The sequence below is a fragment of the Muntiacus reevesi genome, chromosome 2 (assembly GCF_963930625.1).
Source record: "Muntiacus reevesi chromosome 2, mMunRee1.1, whole genome shotgun sequence".
Classification (NCBI taxonomy): Eukaryota; Metazoa; Chordata; class Mammalia; order Artiodactyla; family Cervidae; genus Muntiacus; species Muntiacus reevesi.
In genome coordinates, this window is record NC_089250.1 from 276,719,879 (window position 1) to 276,746,977 (window position 27,099).

At 55.6% G+C, this 27,099-nt stretch overlaps 3 protein-coding genes and 1 long non-coding RNA gene across 5 annotated transcripts; 1 reads left to right on the forward strand and 3 right to left on the reverse strand.

The window, feature by feature from the left end:
* Nucleotides 1–41: 41 nt before the first annotated feature.
* On the reverse strand, nucleotides 42–2,404 carry ZNF581 (zinc finger protein 581). The gene is made up of 2 exons (XM_065926755.1): nucleotides 2,227–2,404; nucleotides 42–1,664 (listed from the first exon to the last, which is right to left on the reverse strand). The coding sequence occupies exon 2, from the start codon at nucleotides 1,643–1,645 to the stop codon at nucleotides 1,049–1,051; it is 597 nt and encodes a 198-aa protein (XP_065782827.1). The 5' UTR covers nucleotides 1,646–1,664; nucleotides 2,227–2,404; the 3' UTR covers nucleotides 42–1,048.
* A 129-nt stretch (nucleotides 2,405–2,533) lies between these two features.
* On the reverse strand, nucleotides 2,534–4,668 carry ZNF580 (zinc finger protein 580). The gene is made up of 2 exons (XM_065926756.1): nucleotides 4,533–4,668; nucleotides 2,534–3,233 (listed from the first exon to the last, which is right to left on the reverse strand). The coding sequence occupies exon 2, from the start codon at nucleotides 3,219–3,221 to the stop codon at nucleotides 2,703–2,705; it is 519 nt and encodes a 172-aa protein (XP_065782828.1). The 5' UTR covers nucleotides 3,222–3,233; nucleotides 4,533–4,668; the 3' UTR covers nucleotides 2,534–2,702.
* A 2,749-nt stretch (nucleotides 4,669–7,417) lies between these two features.
* LOC136161730 (uncharacterized) lies at nucleotides 7,418–16,386 on the reverse strand. 2 transcript variants are annotated; one of them, XR_010661767.1, is made up of 3 exons: nucleotides 16,153–16,386; nucleotides 12,411–12,509; nucleotides 7,418–11,794 (listed from the first exon to the last, which is right to left on the reverse strand). It is a non-coding gene; the product is annotated as an uncharacterized lncRNA (long non-coding RNA). The 2 variants fall into 2 exon arrangements; XR_010661768.1 differs by lacking the exons at nucleotides 12,411–12,509; nucleotides 16,153–16,386 and adding an exon at nucleotides 11,942–12,402.
* Nucleotides 16,387–23,035: 6,649 nt separating this feature from the next.
* ZNF784 (zinc finger protein 784) lies at nucleotides 23,036–26,013 on the forward strand. The gene is made up of 2 exons (XM_065920791.1): nucleotides 23,036–23,154; nucleotides 24,355–26,013. The coding sequence occupies exons 1-2, from the start codon at nucleotides 23,077–23,079 to the stop codon at nucleotides 25,246–25,248; spliced, it is 972 nt and encodes a 323-aa protein (XP_065776863.1). The 5' UTR covers nucleotides 23,036–23,076; the 3' UTR covers nucleotides 25,249–26,013.
* Nucleotides 26,014–27,099: the final 1,086 nt, after the last annotated feature.

Genomic DNA, 27,099 nt, shown 5'->3' on the forward strand with positions numbered 1-27,099 from the left:
CTCTCCGTTAGCTTCTGTGCTCCGAAACTCCTACCGGCCCTTAAGAGAGCAGTGCTTTTTAACCCTGCAGCTGGAGAGTCAACAGTCTTGGCCACACGCCCCTCCTATTCACTTCACGACGGGGGTCAAAACGTGCAGGGGGAGGCATCTACCCTAGTTCGGTGTCTTTCAAACTACATATTCATGCACAGAAAATTTAATATGGTAGAATGAAATCAGTAATCAGTCTAAAAAATGAAGTAGATGGAAAAAAACATGAGGCCTGCACACAGCAGAAGTAACTATTGTTAAACCTTTGTTTTGCATGTATTTTGTGTATCTGTATACCGGGTTGCCATATAAAATGTGTTTCTTACAATGGGTCGTGGTTTTCAGAGAGTGAAGATTAAAAACACTGCCTCAATGACACAGGTGGTCAGGAGCCAAGCTCGGATGAACCCCAGGGCAGGCCAACCTTCCCATTCCCCAGCCAGGTGGGCCAGGCACTTGCAAAGTCTCCCTGCCAGGCAGTGGGCAGAGACAGTCTCCCAGAACCGACCTCACGTGCTCAAAGTGGGAACACGTGTTTATTGAGTGAGTGTCCAGTCTCCACCTCTGGTTGGAGAGTGGGAGGTAAGTGTGGGGCCCTCTCCCCCAGCACCGCACATTGTGGGGGCGGGAGGAGGCGGGTCTCAGGAAGGCAGTGCAGATTCCTGGTGGCCCCCAGGCACAGTTTTCAGGCCCGAGAACGGTAACACACGGCACTCTTGCCCCCACCCGGCCCAACCCCAGCAGTCAGCGCTCAGTCGTGGAATTGCTGGTGTCTCTGAGGTTAGAGGGTTCCATTCAGGAAACGTGCGGGTCTTGTTCCCATCTTATCTCCCAAACACCCGGAGATGACTGCAGGGCTTCTCCTTAAGGCCGAGGTCGGCCTCCCCGCGGAGGTGGGTCTGTGTTTGTGTCCAGGGCTCCCTGGAGCTCGCCGGCTGTCTGGGGACGACAGGCGTCCATGTGCACACAGCCTCCCCCCACCCGAATCCCGCGGTACCTGGGGGGCCCGCAGCCTGGCTCAGGGGTGCTTCCACCGCGTGTGCTTCTGCAGTGTGCTCTGCTCCATGAACCGGCGCGGGCACTGCGGGCACTGGTAGGGGCGCTCCCCGGAGTGGACACGGCTGTGCTGGGCCAACTCGCCCGCCTCTCGGAAGCGGCGAGGGCACAGCGGGCAGCCGTGGGGCCGCCCGCCGCCTGCCCGGTGAATGGAGTGGTGGCGCGCCAGATGGCTGGCCCGCTTGAATGCCTTCCCGCAGGTGTCGCACTCAAAGGGCTTCACCTCCGAGTGGGTGATGCTGTGTCGCTGCAGGTAGGACATGTACTCGAAGACCCGGGAGCACACGGGGCAGCTGTAGCATTTTTTCTGAGCCGACGCCCCATCGGGCCCGGTCTCCCTCTGCGACTCCTCGTCCACCAGTACGGTGTACGGGACGCCCTGGGTGTCTATGAGCAGGTAGTGGTTGGGCCTGGAAGAAGAGGGCGAGGTCTGGGGACATCCCGTGGAGCAGGAAGGTCCGGGCTCTGGGGACCCGCCTGTCCGAGGGGGAGGGGCCTGCATGGCCTCAGCGGAGGGAAACGCCAGGGGCCGGGGGTCGGGGGCCGGCAGCACCAGCATCCGGATGGGTGGCTGAGGCCTGGGGGGTGGGAGACAGGACGAGGAGGTCACGCGGAGGCGGGAAGCTCGGCCCCACGGGCTCCGTCCTTCCCGCACTGCGTGCCCTGCTCCGGACCGCTGCATCTTCTGCAGCGCTACCCTGACTCCGTGACCCTCTGAGGCTCCCAGGCGCCCCCTCCTCGAGCCACCTCTCCCTTCGTTCCCACCGCCGACCGCAGGCGCGGGGTCTCTTTGTAGCTGTCTGCCTTCCTCAGCTCACAAGTCGCCCGCAGGCCCCACCCATCAGGCCGCTGACCCGGCCGTGGGGGTCAGTGCCCGCTCCGGGCGCCCCCTCGGCCTGCGCCCGGGCCCTCTCGGGTGGGCGGCCGCGTCGGGAGCCCTGTGCGCCCGGCCCCCTGCGCGTTCCGTGCGGGGCACGCCCATCCGCCCCCACTCCCGGCGGCGTGCCCCTGCTCCGCAGGCCCCGGCCCCGGCCCCGGCTCCTGCCTCTCTGCCCCGCCCCGCGCTCGGGGCCTCGCACGCCCGGCCCCGCCCCGCGCCGCGGCCCTCTCCGGCTCCCGCCCGCCTCCCGGCCCCCGTACCCGGTGCAGCAGCCTCTCGGGTCCGGGCGGCTCCTGATCGGCCCCGGCTCCTGATCCCCGCGAGGGTGCAGACGGCGGCGGGCCGGGGGCGTTCGGGGCGTCCCTCGGGAGCTGCGGCGCAGAGGAGGGGCGGAGAGGACCGGGGGACGGAGGAGAGGGTCCAGGGCAGGGCGGTGGGGGCGGGGCGCCCGGGCCGCCGGGAAACGGCTCCGGCCGGAAACGCGCGCCGGGACGGCGGTTCCCACGTGCTCACGGTCCGGCGTCACCACCCGCGCCCGCCCCAGCCCCGCAAATAAGAGCCCTGAAGTGAAGTGCGGAATGTTTATTGAGAGAGGGTGAGGGTGGCGGGTGCGAGGGAAGACACGGGAGCGAACCGGGCCGCTACCGCGGTCTGTCGTCGACCCTCCCGCGCAGACGGCAGGCGCTCACCACCCGGGAGCTGCTCGCAGGGCGCCGGGCCGGGGCCGCCCGCCGGCTCAGTGCAGCCGCACGTGCTGCGCCAGCTCCGCGGCGTCCTGGAAGCGACGCGGGCAGAGCGGGCAGGCGTGCGGCGGGCCAGCGCGGGCGCGGTGCGTGGCACGGTGCCTCGACAGGTGGCTGGAGCGCTTGAAGGCCTTGCCGCAGGCGCCGCACGTGAAGGGCTTGAGGTCCGAGTGCGACACGCGGTGGCTCTGTAGCCGCAGGGGGCTGGCGAAGACGCGGGCGCACTCGGGGCAGCTGTAGCCCTTGCGCGGCCCGGGCTCTCCGGGAGGCGCCTCGCGCGGGGCCGGGCCGCGCGGCTCCTCCTCCAGCGGCGCCGTGTACGTGTAGGGGACCCCGTTGGCGTCGATGAGCAGGTGGCGGCCCAGCCGCGGGGGCCGGGGCCCCGCCGCCGAGGACGCATTGGACGCAGGGCCCTCCGCCGGGGGGAAAGGGGGCGCCTTGGGGGGCGGCGGGTCCATGGCCTCGGGAGAGGAGGCCCGAGGGTGGGGGGGCCGCGGCGGCAGCAGCAGCATCCGGAGCGGCAGCTGGGAGCGGCGGAGGGGAGACAGGTCAACACGGCCGCTGCCTGGGGACAGTGTCCCCGTCGTCTCAGCGCTCGCGGCCCTCTGTCCCACTGACCTCCTCCCTGACGGGAAAGAAGGCTCCCTCCAGGCCGGGTCGCTCGACCCGCACCAGGCAGCCTCAACGGCTTCTCTGGCTAAGTTCAGCAGCTCAGAGACCCCACCTGCCTTTCCTCGCGAGTCGTCCTCTCTTCCCCCAGGGGGGCCTGAGGACATCACCCGGCTTCTTCCATCCTCCTCCTCTTCTTCCTCCTGCTTCCCTCCTCCCTCACTCCTCGACAGCCAATCAAACCCCAAGCGTATTTCGTCCTTTACATCTTCATGGTTTCTTCCAAGTCTAGCCAGGATTCTTGCCCCCAGAATTTCCCTAACGGGTCGCTTCCTCGGCCGCAACTTAGCTTGCATCCTCTCCCCACCCCCCACCCCCGACCCAGGACCACCGCAGCGGCCTCTCCTTGGCCTCCAGACTCTCCTAGACCTCCATGCCCACTAGTTCCCTGGAAGGCCTCCCAAACCGGGATACGTCTGTGGCTGCTCTTAATTTCCTCCCGAGGTACGTCCCCAGAGCCCCACTAATTCAGTTCCCCGCTTTTCCACCCGGGGCTCCTCTAACCTGTTCCTACACTTGGCACCTTAAGGATTCAACATACTCTTCCATTACCTAGGGGCTTCCCTGGTGGCTCAGTCTGTAAAGAATCCGCCTGCTACGTGGGGGGCCTGGGTTCGATCCGTGGGGTGGGAAGATCCCCTGGAGGAGAAAACGGCTACCCACTTCGGTATTCTGGCCTGCAGAATCCTATGGACAGCGGAGCCTGGCGGGCTACAGTGCCTGAGGTCGCATAGAGTCGGAGACGACTCAGCGACTTTCACTCCATCACCTAACCTCCGAATTTAAGGTACGCATCGCTAGGATGCCACCCTTCTATGCAGGCGTCGGCTTGTGAACTTTCACACCTGCTACATCCCCACCTCCCCCGGTCCAGGGGTCCTTCTCTGGCCCGGCCCCTACGCATAGGCCGCTGACATCGTTCCGACCCTCTCCATAGCTGCCGGGGCCCGGAGCCCCCCTCTCAAGCACCCCCCCTTCCGCGGGATGCACCTTTATTCCCCCACCCCTCTCCGCGCTGTGCCCTGCTCAGCGCCGCCGCCCCGCTCAGCTTCCCGCGCTGCCCCTGCCCCTCGGTCCCCGCTGTGGCCGGCCCCACCCCCACCCCGGTTACCACCGGCCCGGCCCGGCTCCTCCCTCCATCCCGGCCCCTGTACCCGGTGCAGCGGCCTCTCGGGTCCGGAGGAGCGGGCCGAGGTCCCGTGCGGCCCGGGCTTCCCCTCGCGAGGGCCGGCGGCGGCGGGGCCGAGGCTTCGGGGAGCTCCGGGCCGGCGGCGCCGGGGACGCGGGCGCGGGGGGCGCGGGCGCGGGGCGCGAGGGGCGGCGGCGTCCCTGGGAAACGGCGCCGGCCGGAAGCGCGCGCCGCAGCGAAGGTTCCGCTGCTCTTGAGCCTCTGGGGGTCGGGAGCGGCGAAGGGGCCAGGGCACGGGAACCGCAGCGACTGCCCGCTCCCCTCCCGCCCGCGCCGGGAGCTGCTCGGGGCCTGGGGCCGAGGTCGGAGGGTAGACGAGGGTGGCCGGGGCTGCGTCCGCCGAAGCCCCGCCCGAGCGGGGGCGCCCAGGCCATCCCCTCGCCCCGGCCATCCCGCCTGCGTCCGCTGCCCCGCGAGGCCGAGGGCGGGAGGACCGACGTTTCTGCCTGCGGGGCTGGTGCAGGTCCCAGGTCCAGAGGCCAGGCTGGGCGCCGACGTGTCCCCGCCGGGATCCGCCCGCCCGCAAAACGGGGAAACCGAGGCCCAGAGAGGCCCAAAGCCTGCCAGATGGGGAGGGGTGGGCTTCTCATGGGGGGCGGGGGGCGAGGACCAGGGAGGACCAGAGTCCCCAGATGGGGAGATGGGGGGATGGGCTTCTCATGGGGAGGGGGGCGAGGACCAGGGAGGACCAGAGTCCCCAGATTGGGAGGGATGGGGCATCTCATGGGGGGCGGCGGGGTGGACCGAGGACCGGAGGGTGGCAGGGCAGCCAGGCCAACCGGGAACCTAGAGCGGGGGTCGGCGCCGGGCCGCCAGGTGGCCGCAGCAATGCTAGGCGGGCGCAGGCGGAGCACCTAAGGAGTTGGAACCCGGAGGGCAGCGCCGGGAGCCGCTCGCAAGGCCGCACTCCGCGCGTCCGCAGCTCGACCTTTGGCTGCGCGGTGATCCGGGAGCGAACGCCGGGCGCAGCCGGGGGTACATAGCGGAGAGAACCGGCGTTAAGTTCGCGCCCCGACCAAAGACCCGGGTTGGGCCAGAGCTGCCTCTGAGAGAACTGCGAACAAGAACTTTCTGCAATGATGGAAAAATCCTCCGACCTGCGCTCTGTGCAGGGGAACTGCCGCTAGCCACCGGGAACTGCTGCATATCTGAAAGGTGGCTCGTGGTTAAGGACCTGACTTTTAAACGTTTCTCTTTCTCTTCTTTAAATAGACAGGTGGCTAGTGGCTTGCCCACCTTGCGGTACAGCTCCTGAACCACACTCAGCCAGCTGCAAACTGGAGACCCGCGAGCCACAGAGGGTTCAGTTATATTTGGTTTGGATCGCAAGATATGTTTTACTGGGCAATAATCTAAATGCCAGAAAATGCACACACAAATCCCCAGGAATAGAAAAAAATCTCTAGGTGGGTTAACAGTAAGCTGGAACTGAGAAAACATTCTTCAGAAAACTTTCAAGAAACCTGCAAGTGCCCAAACAATTGTGGTATCAGGCTAAGTTGAAGATCTTCCCCTGCATCCGTGTTTAAAATAGAGGAGACATGGAAGCAGCCTAAACATGCATCAACAAATGAATGGATAAAGATGTCATGCATAGATACAACGAACGATTACTCCACCATCAAAAAGAACAAAATAATGTCTTTTGCAGCAATATGGATGGCTTTAGAGATTGTCATAGATGTCATTGTCTGACCATTCTCTGAGTGGTCAGAGAAGCAGAAACATTGTATGACATCCCTTATATGCAGAATCTTAAAAGATATGATACAGATGAACTTTCATACAAGACAGAGGCAGACTCACAGGGACTTTCCTGGTGGTCCAGTGACTAAGACTCCCAATGCAGAGGGCCAGGGTTCAATCCCTGGTCAGGGAACTAGATCCTACATGCCACAATTAAAACTCGATGCAACTCCCCAAAAAAGAAAATAAACAAACTCACCAACTTAAGAGAAGGCACTTATGGTTCTAGAGGTGGAAGAGGATGGGGAGGGAAGGACAGAGTTTAGGATGGACATGTTCACACTGCTGTATTTCAAATGGATAACCAACAAGGACCTACTGTATAGCATCACTATATCTTAAGTGATTTGGAGAATAACTTTGGTGTTTGTCTTAATTTTTTCAATAAAAGTTTTATTAGAAAAACAAAGATCCTCCAGAATTTTACAGTCCTGAAGGGCAGTCACTGGACACACGTGGCTCTCGAGCACTTGGCACGTGTCCAGGCTGACCTGAGATGGGCTGTGATGCAGACGCCCCTCAGATTCTGAAGACTGAGTATGAAGAGTGTAAAGCACGTCGTGAATGATGTCTGTGTGGATTCCACTGAGAAAGGGTATTCTGGGTAAACTGACTGGGTTAAGTATTAAATGAGTCCTTAAAATTAACCTCAGCTGTCCCTTTTCAGTTTTTATAGAGTGTGGCTCCCTACTGCACATCATTGGTCCTGCAGGCTTTTCCTCCTCTGGTTTCCTGGCAGGCGGTGGGGAAACAGGTGGAAGCTGGTGGACCGAGACCCTGTGTCTGCCTTAAAGGGGCCAACACCCCCCTGTCTACACCAGGCCTCTCAGTTTCAGTCCTGCTGACCTCTGGAGGCTGGGCCAGTCTTTGCTGTGGGGTCATCCTGCGCACTGTGGGATGCTGACCAGCATCCCTGGCCTCCACCCCTTCAGATGCCAGAAGCACCACCCCACCCAAACCTCCCACCCAGCTATGACAACAGGTTTGGCCAAACAACACAGATCCTGGGCTACAGAGACACCCCCATGAATCTCTCCCCCAGATCCCTTAAGTTTCAGATTCAGAAAACTAGCTTCGTCCTTGAGAACCACACCCATCTCCGGAAACAGTAACAATGACCAACATTTATTGGGCCTTTCCTATGGTGAGAGTCCCTTGGGCTGCAAGGAGATCCAACCAGTCCATCCTAAAGGAAATCAGTCCTGAATATTCATTGGAAAGACTGATGCTGAAGCTGAAGCTCCAATCCTTTGGCCACCTGACGTGAAGAACTGACTCACTAGAAAACACACTGATGCTGGGAAAGACTGAGGGCAGGAGAAGGGGACGACAGAGGAAGAGATGGTTGAATGGCATCACTGACTCAATGGACATGACTTTGCGCAAACTCCGGGAGTCGGTGAAGGACAGGGAGGCCTGGCGTGCTGCAGCCCATAGGGTTACAGAGTCAGACACGACTGAGCGACTGAACAACATGGTGCCAGCGGTCGTGGTCGTTAGATGCACCGAGTCCTCAGAGCCCAGACGGGAAGTGTCTTGAGGATCCCAACCTTACAGACGAGGAAACCGAAGCTCAGGGAGGTCACGTGATCGGCTGAAGGCCATGCATCCTCAGCTGGGGAGCCGGAACGGCACTGTCTCTACCTGACCCCTGAGGCAGAAGTCATGGCCACTTTCCTAGGGCACCTCGGGCTTGTCCCCAGCCCACTGCTGCCATGGTAACATCCTCCCCTCCCACCCCTCTGCCTCCTCTGGCCCCTTTTCCCTATGGCAACACGGCAGCAATTTTGTAAACCCGCCGAAACATGTCACTCCCTGACCCTAAACCCTCCTTGCTGCACTTTAGACTAAACCCCAGAAGCATGCCGGCCCTGTGTGGACTGGCCCCCAGTACCACGGTGCCCCCTTGCCAACCTCTCCCACCTCCTGGGCCTTGTGTGTGCTGTTCCTCTCTCTGGAATTTTCCTCCCAACCCCTCACAAGGATGCATCCTTTCTAGCCAGGTGGGAACTCAAGTAACCCTTCACCACTGTAGCGCTGCAGGTGATATCAGAGGTCAGGGAGGGGAGGGGAGGCCCCCCTCTGCCCCTCGGGCCATCTCCTCCGCATCTCTAGTTACGCTCTGTCAGGGTCTTGCTCCTTAACAGATTTGCTATTTTCCTGCCTGCCTTTCCTGTTCTGTTCTGGGCAAGTCTATCCTTAGACTCTAGCAAAGGTCTGGGGAGCAGAGAGCGGCTGGATTCAATACTGGTTAAATGATCGAATGAATGGAATTCAGTCACCCCGACGAAAGGTAAAGCTCATCTCCCCGACCCAAACAAAATGCCCTCCTTCTCTCCTGGGACAGGGTCACGGTGAGGCCCTACATCCACCCAAAGTTCCCCATCCCTCCCCCACCTCACTTCCCAAAGCCGGGCAGGCACCGAGTGCTCCCTCCACCCCCGAGCCCCAGCTCTGGCTCCCTGCTCCCACCTGGGCCCTTGCACCAGCCTTCTCCCTGGTAGGCTGGCCCCCGGAACTCCTTCCACCCTGGCCTGATACTCTTCTCAGAGCTGCTCCCACCTGGGCCCTTGCACCAGCCTTCTCCCTGGTAGGCTGGCCCCCGAACTCCTTCCACCCTGGCCTGATACTCTTCTCAGAGCTAGGTCATATGCATGAAACCTTCTCTCAGCCCCCGAGACACTCAGGACCAAGTCCCCAGGTTCCTCTGCCTGGGATTCCAGGCCCTTCTTGAGGTGGCCCAGCCTACACGTGGCATCGCCCAGCCCCTATTCGACCAAGGGACGTACTCCTAGGAAAGCACTCCAGCCTACAACCCCCACCCACAAAAGAAAGGTTCCCACCTCGGTTGGGTTCCAGCCCTACCACTGCAATTTAAAAAGGACTCTAACGAACACTTATTTTCACCTGCCTCAGCAGGCACCATGAGTTACTAAAAAGAAGTGATGAGGGTAACTCTCTGGCGGTCCAGTGCTTAGGACTCCTGGCTTTCAATTCACTGCCGAGGGCACAGTTTCCATCCCTGGCTAGAGAACTAAGATCCTGCTAGCTGCTCCGCTTGGTCGAAGGGAAAAAAAAAAAGTGATGGAACAGTGTGTGCTACCGTCATATTAGGTGAGTTTGCAGCTCACCTGATCAGGCTGCTTTATTCTGTACCCTCTCACAGATCCAGAAACTGAGTCCAGGATGGATGGTGATCGATCCCAGGCTATGAAGAGAGGCTGTGGGAGAGTAAGGGGTCCAACAAGAGACTCCTGCTTCTCCCCGCTGGGCAGGTTGGCTGGAGATCACAAGTAATTTCAGGAGGAGGAAACAGGCCCAGCGAGGCAGCCTCAGGTCACAGGTCAAGTAAGGAGGCGGCCCAGACCCCGCGCTCTGCCTTCTGCACCAGAAACAGGAGCCTCTACGGAGCCCCTGCGGCCTCTCCACCGTCCAGGAAATCCCTTCCAGCCGAGCGGTCCTGGATGTGCTGGGCCAGCCGCCTGGCCTCCTGAGGCCACCGGGACACAGCGGGCCGGTGCGTGAAGCGACGCCTCCGAATCCTCGCTGGGGTGCTTGAAGACCTCTGAGCGGGAGGTGCTGTGGCTCCAGCAGTGCGGGGAGCTCTCGGGGAGGGACGGGAACAAGAGGGGCGCCTGGGCTCCGGCCACGCAGGGCCAACACCATCCACGACGGTGAGCGGGTGACGGACCTTCCGAGGTGGGCAGAGGCCCCGGGGCGGGGGGCCACCCTAGGGAAGGAGGGCCCAGGGCCCACGGAGAGGCTTGGGGTCGAGGAGCCCTCTGGGAACCTGAGGGGCGGACATGAGCGGGATCCTCGAAATTAGTTCTTTCCGCGGAACCCACCAGCTCCGAGCCGCTCCGCCCCGCGCATCTGCGCCCGAGAGGGCGCCCCAGCGGACGCACCGCGCTGCTCGGACCTCTCCGGCGCGCGGAGCTCGGGCCCAGCCTCCCGGCGCCGGCGGGCGGTGCGGGAGCTTCTCGGGTCCGGGCGCGGCGGGAAGCGGCCCGAGGGGCGGCCCCAGGACGTCTGTCTGCGGCGCGGCAGAGATGGACTCAGAGTCCGGAGCCCTCTTCCGGCTCCCGCCGCCATCGCGACCAGGCGGGGCCTGAGGCATCCGCCCCGGCGGGAAACAAAACACCCGCGAACCACGGTTCCGGGTGCCTGCGCGCCTCACCTCTGCCATCGGAGGGTTAAAAGAAAATACCCAGCCAGTATAAAGTCACTATTTGGAGACGCGGTAGATGCGGAGGGAGAGAAGACAAAAGAGATAGCTTTTGTCCGAAAAGTTGTGACTTTCCTTAAAAGTCACTTTATCCTTCTAGGCCGGAGAAGGAACCAGTCATTCTACAATAGGAAAAAGTTTTGTGTTAGTTGCTCAGTCGTGTCCAACTCTTTATGATCCCATGGACTGTAGCCCCCCAGGCTCCTCTGTCCATGCGCATTCTCCAGGCAAGAAAACTGGAGCGGGTTGCCATTCCCTAATCCTGGGGATCTTCCTGACCCAGGGATCTCCTGCACTGCAGGCAGATTCTTTACCATCTGAGCCAAGACCAGAAATCGCCCTGGGAGGTGAATGCATCTTTCATGATACTGTCTCCTGCTTCCCCTGCCACCCACGGACTCGTAGCACACCCGAAGGCTGAAGATCATTCAGTGTTAGAAAGAGCCAGCACAGAAAAGGGTACTGCCTTGTCCTTCAGAGAGGGCAGGGCCTAGCTCTGCAACTGACAGCCCTCGAGCTGGACGCTGGCGGCCTGCGGCAGGATTCCCAGGACTTGGCCCCCTAACGGCATGCGTGCTGTGCCCTTCCCTCCCTCTGCATCTACCACGGGCTTCCCTGGTGGCTCAGCTGGTAAAGAATCCGTCTGCAATGCAGGAGACCTGTGTTCAGTCCCTGGGTTGGGGAAGATCCCTTGGCGAAGGGAACAGCTACCCACTCTAGTACTTCGGCCCGGAGAATCCCATGAACTACAGTCCATGGGGTCGCAAAGAGTCAAACATGCCTGAGCGACTCTCACTGTCTTTCCCTTTTTGTGCCCACATTAGCAGGAGACCCAGTCTGCTGTGAGGCACCAGGACGTGCTGAGCCGGCTCCCTGGTAAGGCTGACCTGCCGGGAGCAGCAGGAGCAGCAGCAGGAAGCCCGGTGGGAGAGACGCGGTGGGCAGAGACAGCGGGGTCCTTTTAAGGCCTTGCCACAAGCTTCACAAATGAAGCACCGGATGTCCGGATGGGCGAGGGCGTGGGCCTTGAGACTGGCCGCGTTCCTGGAAGCCCGCGGGCATTCAGGACGGCCGCGTGCTGGGTGGGCCTGTCACTGGGCTTCCCCACTCACGGTGTCTGTGTGGGTGGGTGTACTCTGCCCTTCCAGTCAGCCAGCAGGTATCGATGGGACAGAGCGACGGGGCAAAGCAGACGGTTTAATATCCTTGGAGTATCTTTCTCTCCAGCTCCAAGGTCTCCTCCTTTCACACAGCTCCTGCGACACCAATTACGTGTTTCCATTGCCCCCCACGCCCGCCATCCCCACCGCGGCCGCCAATGAAGTCTCTCACCTCCAGAGCCTGTATTCGATCGACCTTCCCACCATCTCTTTGCAAAGCCCCCCCCCCCCCCCAAGACCTGCCTGGTGTGTTCCCAAGAGGCTCGGCCCAATCGTCCCCTCAGTGGGTCAGCAGGTCCGGTCTTGGTGACCTGGCCTCGTGCTCCAGGGCCCTTACTCCGGGCGTGACCCTTTCTGCCCTTCCGTTATGAGGAACGGCCTCCCGAAAGCCCGATGCCGGAGTGCAGGAGGCGGAAGCATTAACTCCCACCCCAGGAGCCCTAAATGGGGACACACGGGCTCCGACCACAGAGGAGAGGGGTGGGGTTTACATGAACGCCTTCCGCCCGGAAACACACCCCCTCAAAGGAAAGGTTCCAAGCACCTTTTGTTCCGCTGGCTTGAAGCTGAGTCATTTCGTTCAACACTAATCTGCTGTGTGTTGTTCAACACACAAATGGCTCCTAGATACCAGCTTGTGGGGGTAAAAGCACGAGCCAACCGGACCTAGGTAGTCCCTGCCTTCCTCTACCTAAGAGGACACCCATGTTACCTGCATTGGACACCTCTGCAACAAGGAGCTCTCCCCAGCCTCCTGGGGGCGACAGAGACCAAAATATTGACATCTTCCCAGGCACCCCTGCCCCAGCACCTAGGAGAAGCAAGTAGGGATGACAATCAAGAGACAAATTGAAGGACGAGTCAGCGTCACTAAGGAATCAGATATATGCGGAAAAGAGAACTTGAACAAGAAGGTGTCAGATTCAGCCCTAGCATTTTACAGATGAGGGAACTGACCCGCAATGAGTTTAACTGAGAAGCTGTCCCACAGCAAGCAGGTGCTGGAGCCAGGGTTACATCCTAAATCTGGGAGGTCTTTACAGTTTCTCATCCCCAGACCTTCAATTTCGGGAACGTGTCCTGTGGTCCCAGAGAGTTAGAGGGGTGCAGTTGAAAGACAGTTAGGGAAAAAGCTGCCCGAATGTGACACAGCCCTCAAGGCTAGCTGGGTGCTGGCCGGGAAAAACCCGAAGGTTGGGCTTTCAAGCTCTGCCCCCACCCCCCCATCCCCACGGAGAGTGCTGGAAATTCACGCAGGGCCGCCTTCTTGCCACTGTCTTGAAGGATTGGGCGTTCCATGTTTCCTGGCAAAGATCAGATTGTAATGAGGAGGTTAGAAACAACTGGATTCCAATTCTAGTCTGAAATCAATCAGACCTCAAGTTTCTCCAGGCAAATCTCCCCGCCCCTCCACTCTCCAGGCTGCTTGGCCTGTGGGATCTTAGTGGTCCAACACCAGGGATTAAACCCAGGTCCACGGCAGTGAAAGCACAAAGTCCTAACCACTGAACGGCCAGAGAATTCCCTTCTCTAGGCAAATCTGAAAAGCATGTGGTGACTCAGTTTCCTCATCTGTCATGCACTGTTTGACATTCTTTGTTTTTCCTTTTAATCTTACTTTTCTATATTGAGATGTAGATCATGATAGAAGAAATTTTCAGATGTTGATGTATGGGGAAGTCTTTCGGGCTGATACATGACCTGTCTTGAACTTTATGCTGACCAGAACAGCCTGTCTTATGGCCTGTCAAACATACACTGTATTCATACATCTTCTATAACCAGTAAAGAAAAGAATATTTAAAATAAAAATGAAGTCACCGTGGCTCAGGCATCAACAATGGAGCTGGAGGAGTCCCCTGGTGGCACAGTTGATAGGAACCTAGCTGCCAATGCAGGAGACACAGTTTCGATCCCTGGTCCAGAAAGATCCTAAATGCCACGGAGCAGTTAAGCCCATGCACCGAAACTAACTCTTGAAGCCCGTGTTCCACAACCAGAGAAGCCGCCACAACGAGGAGCCCCCGCTTGCTGCAACTAGAGAAAGCCCGTGCAGCAAGAAAAATACATATTTTTGTTTAATGGGGCTGGGTAGTCATTGTAGACGTGGTTTCAGAAACACTCTTCCATCACTGAGAACTTGAATTTTCTGAACTGTATCAGACTTAAGGCCACCACCTGCCATTCTCAAAACAGATCTGCTAGCAGCTGCCACCTTACATCTTAATCTGGACTGATCCCATTTCAAAAGCTCAATACTGATGCATGGCTGGTGGCCACCATATTGGAGAGACAAATCTACGGGAGGTCAACTAACAAATAGGCAGCTACAAAGTAGGGTCACAAGTGCAATGAGGAGGCACTCCAAGGGGTCAGAAGGGGCACATGACCCAACTGGGGTGGGGGGAGGGGTGCAGAATTGGAAAGTTTGCCTGGAGGAAACATCTGAGGTCAGTCGTGGAAAAAAGAGTTAGCCCGCCTTTGGGAAGCATGAATGCAGTTCCAGGCGCAGTGAAGTGGGGGCAAAGGCCAAGACTGCAAACAGCCTAAAGAACCATTCTTCCTTCAAGGTGAAGAAACACCACTGGTGGCTCAGTTGTAAAGAACCTGCCTGTCAATGCAAGAGATGCCAGTTTGATCCCTGGATTGGCAAGGGAATGACTACCCACTCCAGAATTCTTGCCTGGAGAATCCCATGCACAGAGGAGCCCGGTGGGCTACAGTCCCTGGGATCACAAAGAGTTGGACACGACTAAGTGCCACAGCTACCCACATCAGAATTCTTGAGCTTTCTTGGTGGTTCAGACAGTAAAGAATATGCCCATGGACAGAGGTTTCTGGTGGGCTACAGTCCACGGGGTCACAAAGAGTCAGACAGGACTAAGCGACTAAGCACAGCATATCACAAGCGCAGCAGCAGCTGCAAGCATCATGTGCACAGCCAGGGACGATGCTGGCTGAAACCTCACAGGTACTGGACTGAAGAACTTGGAGTTTGTGTTGCAGGCATCAAGGGCGAGTGGGGAGCTAGAGAGGGAACTGTCATATAAGGGCTTTACAAGCATTCCTGTAAAACCAGTAGCCTGAAGGAGTGGCTCAGTCAGCCTGGGAGCTGGAGCGATGCAGGGGTCAGAGGTTGCTTTCTGGAGGAATTAAGCCCTGATGAAACAGCTAGGAACCATCAGGAAAGGTTATTCTGGGTAGTGAGAAGAGTCCAAGACCTGGCACCTGGAGAAATGAAAGCATGAGGGTTTCACTGGGGGTTATGATATGTTGTGTTTGGCAGATGCACAATCCAAGTGGTGACAGGAGGTCAGTGAGCTTGGCAGGAACTTCATCATGAAGGCCTTCCAACGCAGGGCATTTCAGTTCAGTCACTCAGTCGTGTCCGACTCTGCAACCTCATGGACTGCAGCACACCAGGCCTCCCTGTTCATCACCAACTCCAGGAGTTTACTCAAACTCATGTCCATTGAGTCGGTGATGCCATCCAACCATCTCATCCTCTGTCATCCCCTTTTCCTCCTGCCTTCAATCTTTCCCAGCATCAGAGTCTTTTCCAATGAATCAGTTCTTCACATCAGGTGGCCAAAGTATTTATTGGAGTTTCAGCTTCAGTATCAGTCCGTCCAATGAATATTCAGGACTGATTTCCTTTAGGATGGACTGGTTGGATCTCCTTGCAGTCCAAGGGACTCTCAAGAGTCTTCTCCAACACCACAGTTCAGAAGCATCGATTCTTCAGCGCTCAGCTTTCTTTATAATCCAACTCTGACGTCCATACGTGACGAACACAGGGCCAAGGAGTTGAGATTTCTGTCGAGTCAAAAGGGAGTGTGGAAGGATTTTGAGCTGGGAAAGGACAAAAATTTTAGAAAGGTCTCTCTGCCTATGTTGTCGGGTCAGAGAGTGAAAGTTCAGAGAGTAGGGAGGAGGCTGGGACCGAAATCTAGCTGAGAAAGAACGAGATTTGAGCTACAGAAGTTGTGGGGCTTGAGACAGCTCTAGAGCGATAATGTGTGTGTGTGTGTTTAGTCACTCAGTCATGTCGACTCTTTGTGACCCACGGACTGTAGCCCGCCAGGCTCCTCTATTTTCCCAGGCAGGAGCACTGGAGGTGGTTGCCATTCCCTTCTCCAGGGGATCTTCCCCGCCTAGAAATGGAACCCGCGTCTCCTGGATTGGCAGGTCGGTTCTTTACCACTGAGCCACCAGGCAAGCCCCACCCCCCGACCCCCCTCGCCGGCCTAAAACCCTGAAGGAAATGATCCTTTCGGCTGTGTCTTTACTCCTTGCATTGGAAGCCAATTGCCCTCAGACCCACCTCCCCGCCCACCATGGCCCTTCTAGTCCTCCCTCTAGCCTCCTCTCTATGATTTCCTCCCTCCCACCGCTCTAGCCAGACGCTTTCTCTCGTTTCCCTCCCACCCTGGACCCCTCTATCAGCCGCCAACCTCTCTATGGTCCTCCTTCTTCCTCCTTCATTTATCCGCTCCTCTTCTAAAGTTTAGATTCTAAACTCCTCAGTATTGGCCACCAGCCTCCCGCACCTATGAGGTCCGTCCTCTGAGCTGCCTTTCGGCTCAAGTCGAGCGGACAGTGGGAAGTGCTTTTACGGGAGGCCCGGCAAGGAGGGACCCCGGACTTCTAAGCCGGCTAGAAGCTGCGCGATTCAGGCCTTTTGCAAAAATGCTCGGGGTGCAAACACGAAGCCCAGACAGGAAGATTCCGCTTTGCGCTTAGGCTCTTATAAGATGGATCCCAAAAGGATCACTCTAGGGGAGTTCCCGGCCCCTCGTTTCATTTTTTTTTTTCTTTTTTTTTTTTAAGTTTGCAAACTTGATTTTTCTTTCTTTATAATTTCCCCCCTTTATCTGCACCTGACGGCGTGCGGAGGTTCCATGACCAGGAACCAAATCCTACCTCCCCTGCAGTGGAAACTCATAGAGTTTTAACCACCAGGGAAGCCCCTCTTTTTGTTCTGATGCTATCACAAACAGCCGAGGAAATCGGGGAATGCTCTCCTCCTACACAGACTGGGGGAAATGAGGACAAGGACGGGAAGGAACTTGCTTAAAACTAGTCAATCAAGAACCAGATGGAACTCAAGTCAGGGTCTCCTGGTCTCCGGTTCCCAGAACCTCAGGGGCTTTTCTGCTTAAAAATAGGTGAGATTAGCAAATGAAACAACTGACAAAGGATTAATTTCCAAAATATACAAGCAGCTCATACAACTCAATACCAGAAAAACAAACAATCCAATCAAAAAGTGGGGAAGAGACCTAAACAGACATTTCTTCAACGACATACAGGTGGTTAACAAACACATGAAAAGATGCTCAACATAGTTCATTATTAGAGAAATGCAAATCAAAACTACAAGAGGTATGATATCACCTCACACAGATCAGAATAGCCATCATCAAATAGTCTACAAACAATAAATGCTGGAAAGGGTGTGGAGAAAAGAGAAGACTCTTGGATTGTTGGTGGGAATGTAAATTGATACAGTCACCATGGAAGACTGTATGGAGATTCCTTTAAAAACTCGGAATAAAACCACCATATGACCCAGCAAACCCACTCCTGGGCATATACCCTGAGAAAACCAAAATTTAAGAAGACACATGTACCTCAGTGTTCATTGCAGCACTATTTGCAATAGCTAGAACATGGAAGCAACCTATATGTCCATCAACAGATGAATGGATAAAAAGGTCTGGTACATATATACAATGGAGTATTACTCAACCATAAAAAGGAATGCATTTAAATCCGTTCTAATGAGGTGGATGAACCTAGAGCCTATTATACCAAGTGAAGTAAGTCAGAAAAGGAAAGATAAATATCATATCCTACTGCTTATATACGGAATCTAAAAATATGGTACCAAAGGATTTATTTGCAGGGCAGCAGTGGAGAAACAGACATAGAGAATAGACATATGGACTTGGGGAGAGGGTGAGATGTATGGAGAGAGTAACATGGAAACTCACATTACCATATGTGAAATAGATAGCCAGTGGGTATTTGCTGTAGGTCTCAGGGAACTCATACAGGGGCTCTGTACCAGCCTAGAGGGGTGGGGTGGGGAGGGAGATGGGAGGGAGGTTCAGGAAGGAGGGGACATATGTATACCTATGGCTGATTCAGGCTGAAGTTGACAGAAAACAGCAAAATTCTGTAAAGCAATTATCCTTCAACTTAAAAATAAATTTTTAGAAAATAGGTGAAGTAAATAGTAACAGCATTGCTCCTAAAGGAGGAATGCAGGGCCTTCACAGTCAAGTTCCATCTGATATTCTGCCCCATCTACAAGGATTCTTCTTCACACATAGCAAAGCACATAGAATTCTTTGCTATAAAATTAGTAATGCATAACTGCAGAGGTGGATTTACCATGAATCTAATGAACCTTAAGCTTCAAGGGTTCCTTACTTGCACAAGATATTTCCTGAGTAGTAGGTATTGACAATTCAAAGAGTGGTTAGATTAGTCACTGCTCAAAAGAAAGCAAAACAAAAAATACCAACAAAAAACTTGCACCAGGATGTCCAGTGACAGATGAATGGATAAAAAGTGGCATATATCTATATATGCAATGGAGAATTGCATGTGTGCTAAGTCGTTTCAGTGGTGTCTGACTGTTTGTGGGCCCATGGACTGTAACCCACCAGGCTCCTCTGTCCATGGGGATTACAAGCAAAAATACAGAAGTGGGTTGCCATTTCTTCCTCCAGCAATGGAGTATTACACAGCCATTAAATAGAATGAAATAATGCCGTTTGTAGCAACATGAACGGATAAGAGATTATTGTGCTAAATGAAGGAAGTCAGAAAAATAGAAATTATAAGATATCACTCCTATGTGGAATCTAAAATATGATACATATGAACTTTTTATCAGTTCAGTTCAGTCGCTCAGTCATGTCCGACTCTTTGTGACCCCATTAATTGCAGCACGCCAGGCCTCCCTGTCCATCACAAACTCCCGGGGTTTACTCAAACTCATGCCCATCGAGTCAGTGATGCCATCCATCCATCTCATCCTCTGTCATCCCCTTCTCCTGCTGCCCCCAATCCCTCCCAGCATCAGGGTCTTTTCCAACGAGTCAACTCTTCGCGTGAGGTGGCCAAAGTATTGGAGTTTCAGTTTCAGCATCAGTCTTTCCAATGAACACTGAGGACTTAACTCCTTCAGGATGGACTGGCTGGGTCTCCTTGCAGTCCAAGGGACTCTCAAGAGACTTCTCCAACACCATAGTTCAAAAGCATCATGTATGAACTTTTTATACATACATATGAAAAACAGAAATAGACCCACAGAAGTAGAAAACAAACTTATGGATACCAAAGGCAAATGATAGAGGAGGGGACAAATTGGGAGGATATGACTAACAGAATCATTGTGCTGCTTACAGATAACCGCAGTGAGCTGGGCAGCACTGCGAACGTGTCTCTCCTTCCAGGGTGCTCAGCCAGAACAGGCTCAGGGACGCCCCTTCCTCCAGCCTCCACCCACCCTCCAACCATTTTTCCAGTGGCAACCTTGGAACCAACCACTCCTGTCCTCGGCCCCCGGGACCAGCCAACGTCATTTGCAGAGCTCGGCTCCTTGTCGCCGACCACCCGTGAGCTCCCAGATTCCTGAGACTTATCCCGCAGGCGGAGGCGCCCCGGCCTCCCGGTCCACGTGCCGTCTCCGGCCTGTCGCCCCGACCTCTCTCTGGGCTTCTCCGACCACTAGGACCAGGCGGCTCTGGAGGGTGGGCCATCTCCCCGCGGATCGGGGGAGAAACGGGGGGGCGGGAGGGGCGCCGAGCTCCACGGGACCTGCAGAGCCAGCGCTGCGGCCGCGCGCTCTTCCAGGACGTCCGTCCAGGACAGGACGAGGGAGTCAGATCCCGGACGCCGTGGGGCCGCCCTGCTCCCGGAGAAGAACCCGAGCCAGGCCTTCATGGACCCACAGGCCCCGGTCCTCTCCACCCGACTCCGGCTCCACGACTTCCTGCCCTCACGTCCTGGGCAAGCAGGTGAAACTCATCACAACGATGGGCGCCCACCTGACCAGCCTCTGCAGGCCGGCTGGTCCTGGGCGGGGACGGACGGGTTTTTCCTGCAAAGGTTCAGCCTCCAAAGCCCCACTAGGAGCCTCTGGAGCCCAGCGGCCTTTGAGGAGCCCCTCTGGTAGTAGGGCTTCTGCCTGAAACCTCTCTCTGCCACTAGGCAGTTTATATTTTTTGTTTGTTTTGTTTATTTTTGGCTGTGCTGGGTCTTCGATGCTGCTCAAGGGCTTTCTCTAGTTGCCAAGTCCGGGGCTACTCTGTGGCAAGCACAGGATCTAGAGCTCAGGCTCAGAAACTGTGGTGCAGGGGCTTAGTTGCGCTAGGGCATGTGAAATCTTCCCAGACCAGGGATCAAACCTGTGTCCCTTGTGGTGGCAGACAGACTCTGAACCACTGAACCACCAGGGAAGTCCCACTAGGCAACTTGTTAACCACTTTGGAACCCTCTCTGGAGCCTTCACTCAAAGGGAAATAATACACGTTTTTGCAACAACAAAATTAAAAAACAGAGAGATAACCAAAAAGAACCTACTGTATATGATAGGAAACTATATTCAATATCTTGTAATAAATTATAACAGAAAAGAAGCCAAAAATATATACATCCAAAAGAGAATATATATATATATGAACCACTTTGCTGTAATGAGACTATCACAATATTGTAAATCAACTATACTTTCAGTAAAAAGGAAGAAAATTGGAACCAACACAATGTCCACCACCAGGAGAATGAATAAAGGTAATCTGGCATCATCAGTCGGCTATCAAAACAGCATTGACAATGGATGACCAGACTACACTAGCTATGGATGTTTACAAATATAAAAAAGCAATATTGAGAGGAGGAAAGGTTACACTGAATGACACCATTTATCCTAAAGGTGTTAAATGTGCAGAACAGTATCACATTGTATCATGTATGTAGCAAAATAGAAAGACATACATGCATCAGTCAGCCAGTAGGAATGGGAAACAGAAGATGCAGAATCTAGTAACCTCTCTCAGGGAAGGAAAGGAGGAAAATCGGTGGGGAGGGGTACACAGAGGGCTTAGACTGCTTCTGTAAAGTTGTACAGTCTTTGTTTATTAGTGAGAACAGGGAGCTATTTATGATTCTGGATATTTTTTGTATAGAGAAATGGTTCAAGATAAAATTAATATTAATAAAGGCTCCCTATATTCATCTGTCAATAGACTCTGCTGCAGTAACAAACAACTCCAAGCTCAGTGGCTTTACACAACACATGATTATTTTAAGTGTTATATATCTAAGGAAGATGAGCATCAGGTTCTGGTCGCTGTAGACACATACTCTAGAATTTAGGCTGATGAATTCACTTCACTTCACCCTATAAGTCCCCAAGCACAGAACAGCAGGAATGGAAAGTGATCAACAGCTGAGCTGACTCTTACCTTGTGCTGAAGTTGACACACATCTCTTTCACTTATATTTCACTGGGCAAGGAGAATCACAAGGCCATGTCTAATTGCAAAGGAAAATTCAAACTTATCATGTTCCCAGAAGGAGGAGAAGCAGAATTTAGGAATGATCATCATGTTTAGCATCTCCTCTCCTGTTGCCGGGAGAAATATCAATAACCTCAGCTATGCAGATGACACCACCCTTATGGCAGAAAGTGAATAATAACTGAAGAGCCTCTTTATTAAAGTGAAAAAGGAGAGTGAAAAAGTTGGCTTAAAGCTCAACATTGAGAAAACTAAGATCATGGCATCTGGTCCCATCACTTCATGGCAAATAGATGGGGAAACAGTGAGAGACTTTATTTTCTTGGGCTCCAAAATCACTGCAGATGGTGACTGCAGCCATGAAATTAAAGATGTTTTCTCCTTGGAAGAAAATTTATGACCAACCTAGACAGCATATTAAAAAGCAGAGACATTACTTTGCTGACATCGGTACATCTAGTCAAAGCTACGGTTTTTCCAGTAGTCATGTATGGATGTGAGTGTTGGACTATAAAGAAAATTGAGCGCCGAAGAATTGATGCTTTTGAACTGTGGTGTTGGAGAAGACTCTTGAGAGTCCCTTGGACTGCAAGGAGATCCAACCAGTTCATCCTAAAGGAAATCAGTCCTGAATATTCATTGGACGGACTGAGGCTGAAGCTGAAACTCCAATACTTTGGCCACCTGATGCAAAGAACCAACTCATTGGAAAAGACACTGATGCTGGCAAAGATTGAAGGCAGGAGGAGAAGGGACGACAGAGGATGAGATGGTTGGATGGCATCACGACGAGATGGACATGAGTTTGAGTAAGCTCCGGGAGTTAGTGATGGACAGAGAAGCCTGGCGTGCTGCAGTCCATGGGGTCGCAGAGTCAGACATGACTGAGCGACTGAACTGATGCCCCTGCTCTCCCAAGAGAACAATTTAAAGTTGCTCCAATCCAGTGCTCAGGGCTGGTGCATTGGGTTGACCCAGAGGCATGGGATGGGGAGGGAGGTGGGCAGGGGGATCAGGATGGGGAACACATGTACACCCATGGCAGATTCATGTCAATGTATGGCAAAACCACTACAATATTGTAAAGTAATTAGCCTCCAATTAAAATAAATAAATTTATATTAAAGAGTGCCCCCAAAATAATAAAATAAAATAAATAATTAAAGTTGCTCCAATCCAAATATCTTGCATATTTCTTTCTTACTGGGTTTTACAACCATCTACAGTTTTGTACGTGAGAGAAATGTAGGCACGACCCTGAGAAATGTGGTGACCTCTTCAAAGTCACACAACCAGGCCACAGAATGAATAATTGGACGCCTAAGACCTCAGCCCTGTCCTTGGTGCTGTCAAAACGCCACCATCTTTGGACTCTTTCCTCCCAAACATCATACCACCTAAGGACTTTTGCTAATAAATCCTAGTACCACCAGTGTGGCTGTTTGATGACTGTATTTCTGCAAATGGACTTTAAAATCCTTACATTGGTAAACTGTCTCACTGGGTTATGGCAAACCATGCAAAGGAGATGACCGCAAAAATGTGTAGCAGGGAAACAGAACAATCATTCAATTCTGGTCAGTGTCAACTGACTGCCAGAGCCTACTCATACAGGTTAAAAAGAGAAATTCGAGTTAGTTTCTCAGGCACCCAGCGCACCACGCAGAATGGCTCCTGAGGGCACTGACAGGTGATTAGAAAGAAATGCAGCACTTTCTTCCCGGCTCCCTGGACGCCCCGCTCCGTTCTCCGGTGCGCCTGCGCCGAGGCGCTGACGCCATTCCCAGGCCACGCCCCCTCCCGAAGCGACCACGGGCCTCGGGGGCGGGGCCTGGGCAGAAGATGGCCGCCGCGCGCCCGGAACCCCCGAGTCCGAGCTCAGCGGCCCCGGAGCCGCGATCCCCGGAGCCTCCGGACCTGGTGCGGGCGAGGAAGGGGCCATGGCTGGGGACTCGAGACGACAGGAGGTCTCAGGGCTGGGGGCGGGGCCGGGGCGGGGCCTAGGTAGGGGCCGGGGGCGGTATTTATGGCTCTGGCTCTGGGGGCGGAGCTTCTCGGGGTGGGCGAGGGGCGGGGTTTAGAGAGGAGCCAATGAGGACGGTGGGTGGGGCCTGAGTGGGTGGACCCTGAGGAGGGGTGGGTGGGACATCTGAGCTGAAGATGGGTTCGGAGAGTTCCCGGGGATGGAGTTTGTCTAATTAGGGGGCGGGGCCTCTGAAATTTTAGGGGTAGCGAACCTCTTAGGTTGGGAAGGTGACCCTGAAAGACAAGGGTATCGGGTTATAACTGGGGCATCCACGCTGGGGTGGGGTATGATTCTGCAGGGGTCTGAGGGATGCGTCTTGATGCCCAGGAGAGGATTTGGGTGGAAGGAGAAATGACTGCTCCAGGTGACTTTGGACCCGTGCTCAGGATGGGAGAGTACCTGAGGACATTCATTCATTCGACAGACATTTACTGAGCTCCTACCTGGGCTAGATGGAGAGGCGAACGAATACATGAACTGTATTCTTTTGGAGCGCGCAGTCGAGTAGGGGAAGAGAGACAATAAAAGAGACTTAATTGTGATCTGGAAAGAAAGAGTGAGCTGAGAGAGTGGGGGTTAGGGGAGCTAAATTTAGACGAGAGCAGTCAGCTGTGTGCCGGCTTTTAGTTACACTGGGGTCAGAGAGATAAGCAGGAGCTGGGTCAGGGTGGATATTAGATGACGGTTTGGGATTTTAAGTGCAATTGGAGTCATGTGACAGTTTTGAGTGGGAAAATGACTGCTGTCTGATTTCCATTTTCAAAAGGTCCTTCGGGCTGCTTTGGGGAGGTAGGTTATAAGGGAGCAGGCGTAGGCACAGAGACATTCAGAGGGTTAAGAGATTTGGCAACAGATGATTGGCTTTTAAGTGCGGGTGGGGGAGAGATGCCTGGATCTGTGATGTATTTTGGGCAGGACGGGAAGCCTTGATGGTCATAGGGTAGAATCCCGGAGGATGGAGAGCTGAATCTAGAAGACGAGGGGCCCAGTAGGCTGCAGAGGGCGTTTCATTAGGTGGGGCGTGTTGGGGGGGGGGGCGCGCCGTGTTGCGGCAGAGTCCACAGGCACCTCTGTTTCTCCCCCTCCCCACTCAGGTCCTGGTACCTGATGATGGCCGCCCAGCCACCCCCCCGAGTGACCTCATCGAGATCCAGGTGGTGAAGGTGACGGACACCACGCTGGTCCCCGAGCCCCCAGAGCCAGGTTCTCTGCACTGTGCCTTGTGCCCGGCTGCCTTCCGGCTGGTCTCCGAGCTGCTGTTCCACGAACATGGTCACCTGGCGGGGGCTGAGGGTGGCGGGCAGGGTGGGGACCCCAGCCGGTGTCATGTGTGTGGCCACAGCTGCCCTGGGCCCGCCAGCCTCCGTGCCCACTATAGCCTGCACACGGGTGAGCGGCCCTACCGCTGCGCCCTCTGCCCCCGGGCCTTCAAGGCCCTGGCCCCTCTGCTGCGGCACCAGCACCGACACGGGGTGGAGCCGGGGGCCCCTCGGAGGCCCCCGGAGGCGGCGGCGGCGGCGGCAACTCGAGAGCAGCGGCCCTGGGCGCCCCCGGAGAGGTCGGAGGTGGTGCTGGCGGCGGCAGCGGCGGGCGCGGCGGTGGGGAAGCCCTTCGCCTGCAGGTTCTGCGCCAAGCCATTCCGCCGCTCCTCAGACATGCGAGACCACGAGCGGGTGCACACGGGCGAGCGGCCCTACCACTGCGGCGTGTGCGGCAAGGGCTTCACCCAGTCCTCGGTGCTCAGCGGCCACGCGCGCATCCACACCGGCGAGCGCCCCTTCCGCTGCAGCCTCTGCGACCGCACTTTCAACAACTCCTCCAACTTCCGCAAGCACCAGCGCACCCACATCCACGGGCCGGGGCCGGGGGACTCTGGGGGCCCGCTGGCACCGGGGGCCGAGGGGCCGGGGAGCGGGTGTGGGGCAGGGAACCCTCCGGAAGAGGGGCGTGGGGAGATGGCCAAAGTGAAGGTGGAGGTCGACCAGTAGTCTGGGAGAGCCGGCGGCGGGTGAGTGAGACAGGCCAGGGAGGACGAGGAGAGATCCGGGGCGGAATGACATCACAGCACCCAGAGATGGCCACGAGCGGCCCGCGTGGGAGAGTGCGCAGACAGTCAGGCTCAGGACGCTCACAAGTCACACAGCCCCTGCATGAGGTTCGGAGAAAGGCACACCCGCAGCCCTGCGGGTGCTAGGAACCTGGGCTGGATGTCATGGCCTCGTTCAACTTCCCGACGGCTTGTCCTTGCGCAAGATATCGCTTGTCGCAGCAGAGCCTGGGCACTTCTTGGGGTGGGGGGATCCAGGCTGGACCCTTTCACCTACCTCACTGGATCACACTGACCCTAAGATTGCCCACCTGTCCTCAGTCTGCCTGCCGGATCCTCCGATAAAACTGGGACCCTGTCTCCTCAAAGCCAGAGGGTCCCCAGGTCACAGTGTCAAGGATGGAAGCCTGACCCTAAGGATTTTGATGCCAGAAGCCCGACCCCCGCTCCCACGGTGGTCCCTCCCTAAGCCAGACTCCTCTTTCAAGACAACTAAAACGCCGGCCCATGCTCAGCCAGCTGCTGCGCCCCTCCTAAAGCTCGGCTCAGAGCCCAAGGGCTACCAAGTAGCCCTCAGTGGATCTAATTCCCTCCAGTCCCAGTTGGGACCAAATAGCTTACAGGCCAGTCCCAGGCTATCCCACAGAAGGGTTGGTGGATGCCCACAGAGCTGGCCTAGTTGGCCTGTGGTGGGTGTGGGGCAGGAGATGAGCCGTGGGGGGGGGGGGGCAGAGGAGAACCTGGGGGCTGGAGGTGGGAGGCCTCCAGTGCTATTCCTATTAAAGGACTCTCTGAAGGGTTTCTCTATGTTGACCTTGTGTTTCCGGGGGAGAGGGTAGGAGGGCTACACTGGGGTCTTGTCCCCAGCATTGAGTTGTGACTCTCTTCAAACCTCTGTTTCCTTATCTTTAGAACCGGGGCGGGGGGGTGTCAGCAGTGGACAGCGTCTGGCTATCCAGAGAAGCTATGTGGTTCAGCTGTGGAACTGGGGATCAGGGAAGTTCAGCAATATGAAGGGGCCCGCAGGATCGGTATGCTTCAGAAGGGGGAGCCCAGGACTCACACCTCTTCCTGTTCACCTAACACCCCCACAAGACATCTCATAGATGAAAGAGAATTGTTTTCACCAAGGAGATGCCCCTGGTGTGGACATCACCACCCAAGCTACACACCTTGGCGGGTTCCTTAAGCCGTCTTCAACCTTCACCCATCCGTCTAATCGCTTATCAATTTCCTGTCATTGGAATCTGAATGCTTCTTTTCATCATCACTATCCTTGAAGACCAAGTCAACAACAGTCTCACAAGGTCGGGACCCCGCCCTCTTCACTCCAGGCTGTGGCCACCTGGACCCATCCCTTGGAAACACAGATCCCCATCTTGTCACCAACCCCCAGCTCCTTGTGGCTACAAGGAGGGATTCCAAACGTGAGCGCCTATAGGGACTTCGTGATGATGTGAAGAAGGTGGTGGGGTTTCAAGGAGAAACACCAGGACCAGCGAGGTGAAATGGGACCACTGGCACGTGGGTGCTGGGAACTGGCAGCAGTCTGGAGAATACGTGCCACATCCAAAGAGAGCAAGGGCTACTCGGCCCCAGGAGTCACAGACCACGTTGCTAGATGTTCCAAATTTTTCAAAAGTTGCATTACTGTTTATATTATGTGAACTCGCTCTCTTTTTTTAATGTGGCTGCACTGGGTCTTAGTTGTGCATGTAGGATCTAGTTCCTCCACCAGGGATTCGTCCCCGGCCCTCTGCACTGGGGGCTCTGAGTCTTAACCACTGGACCA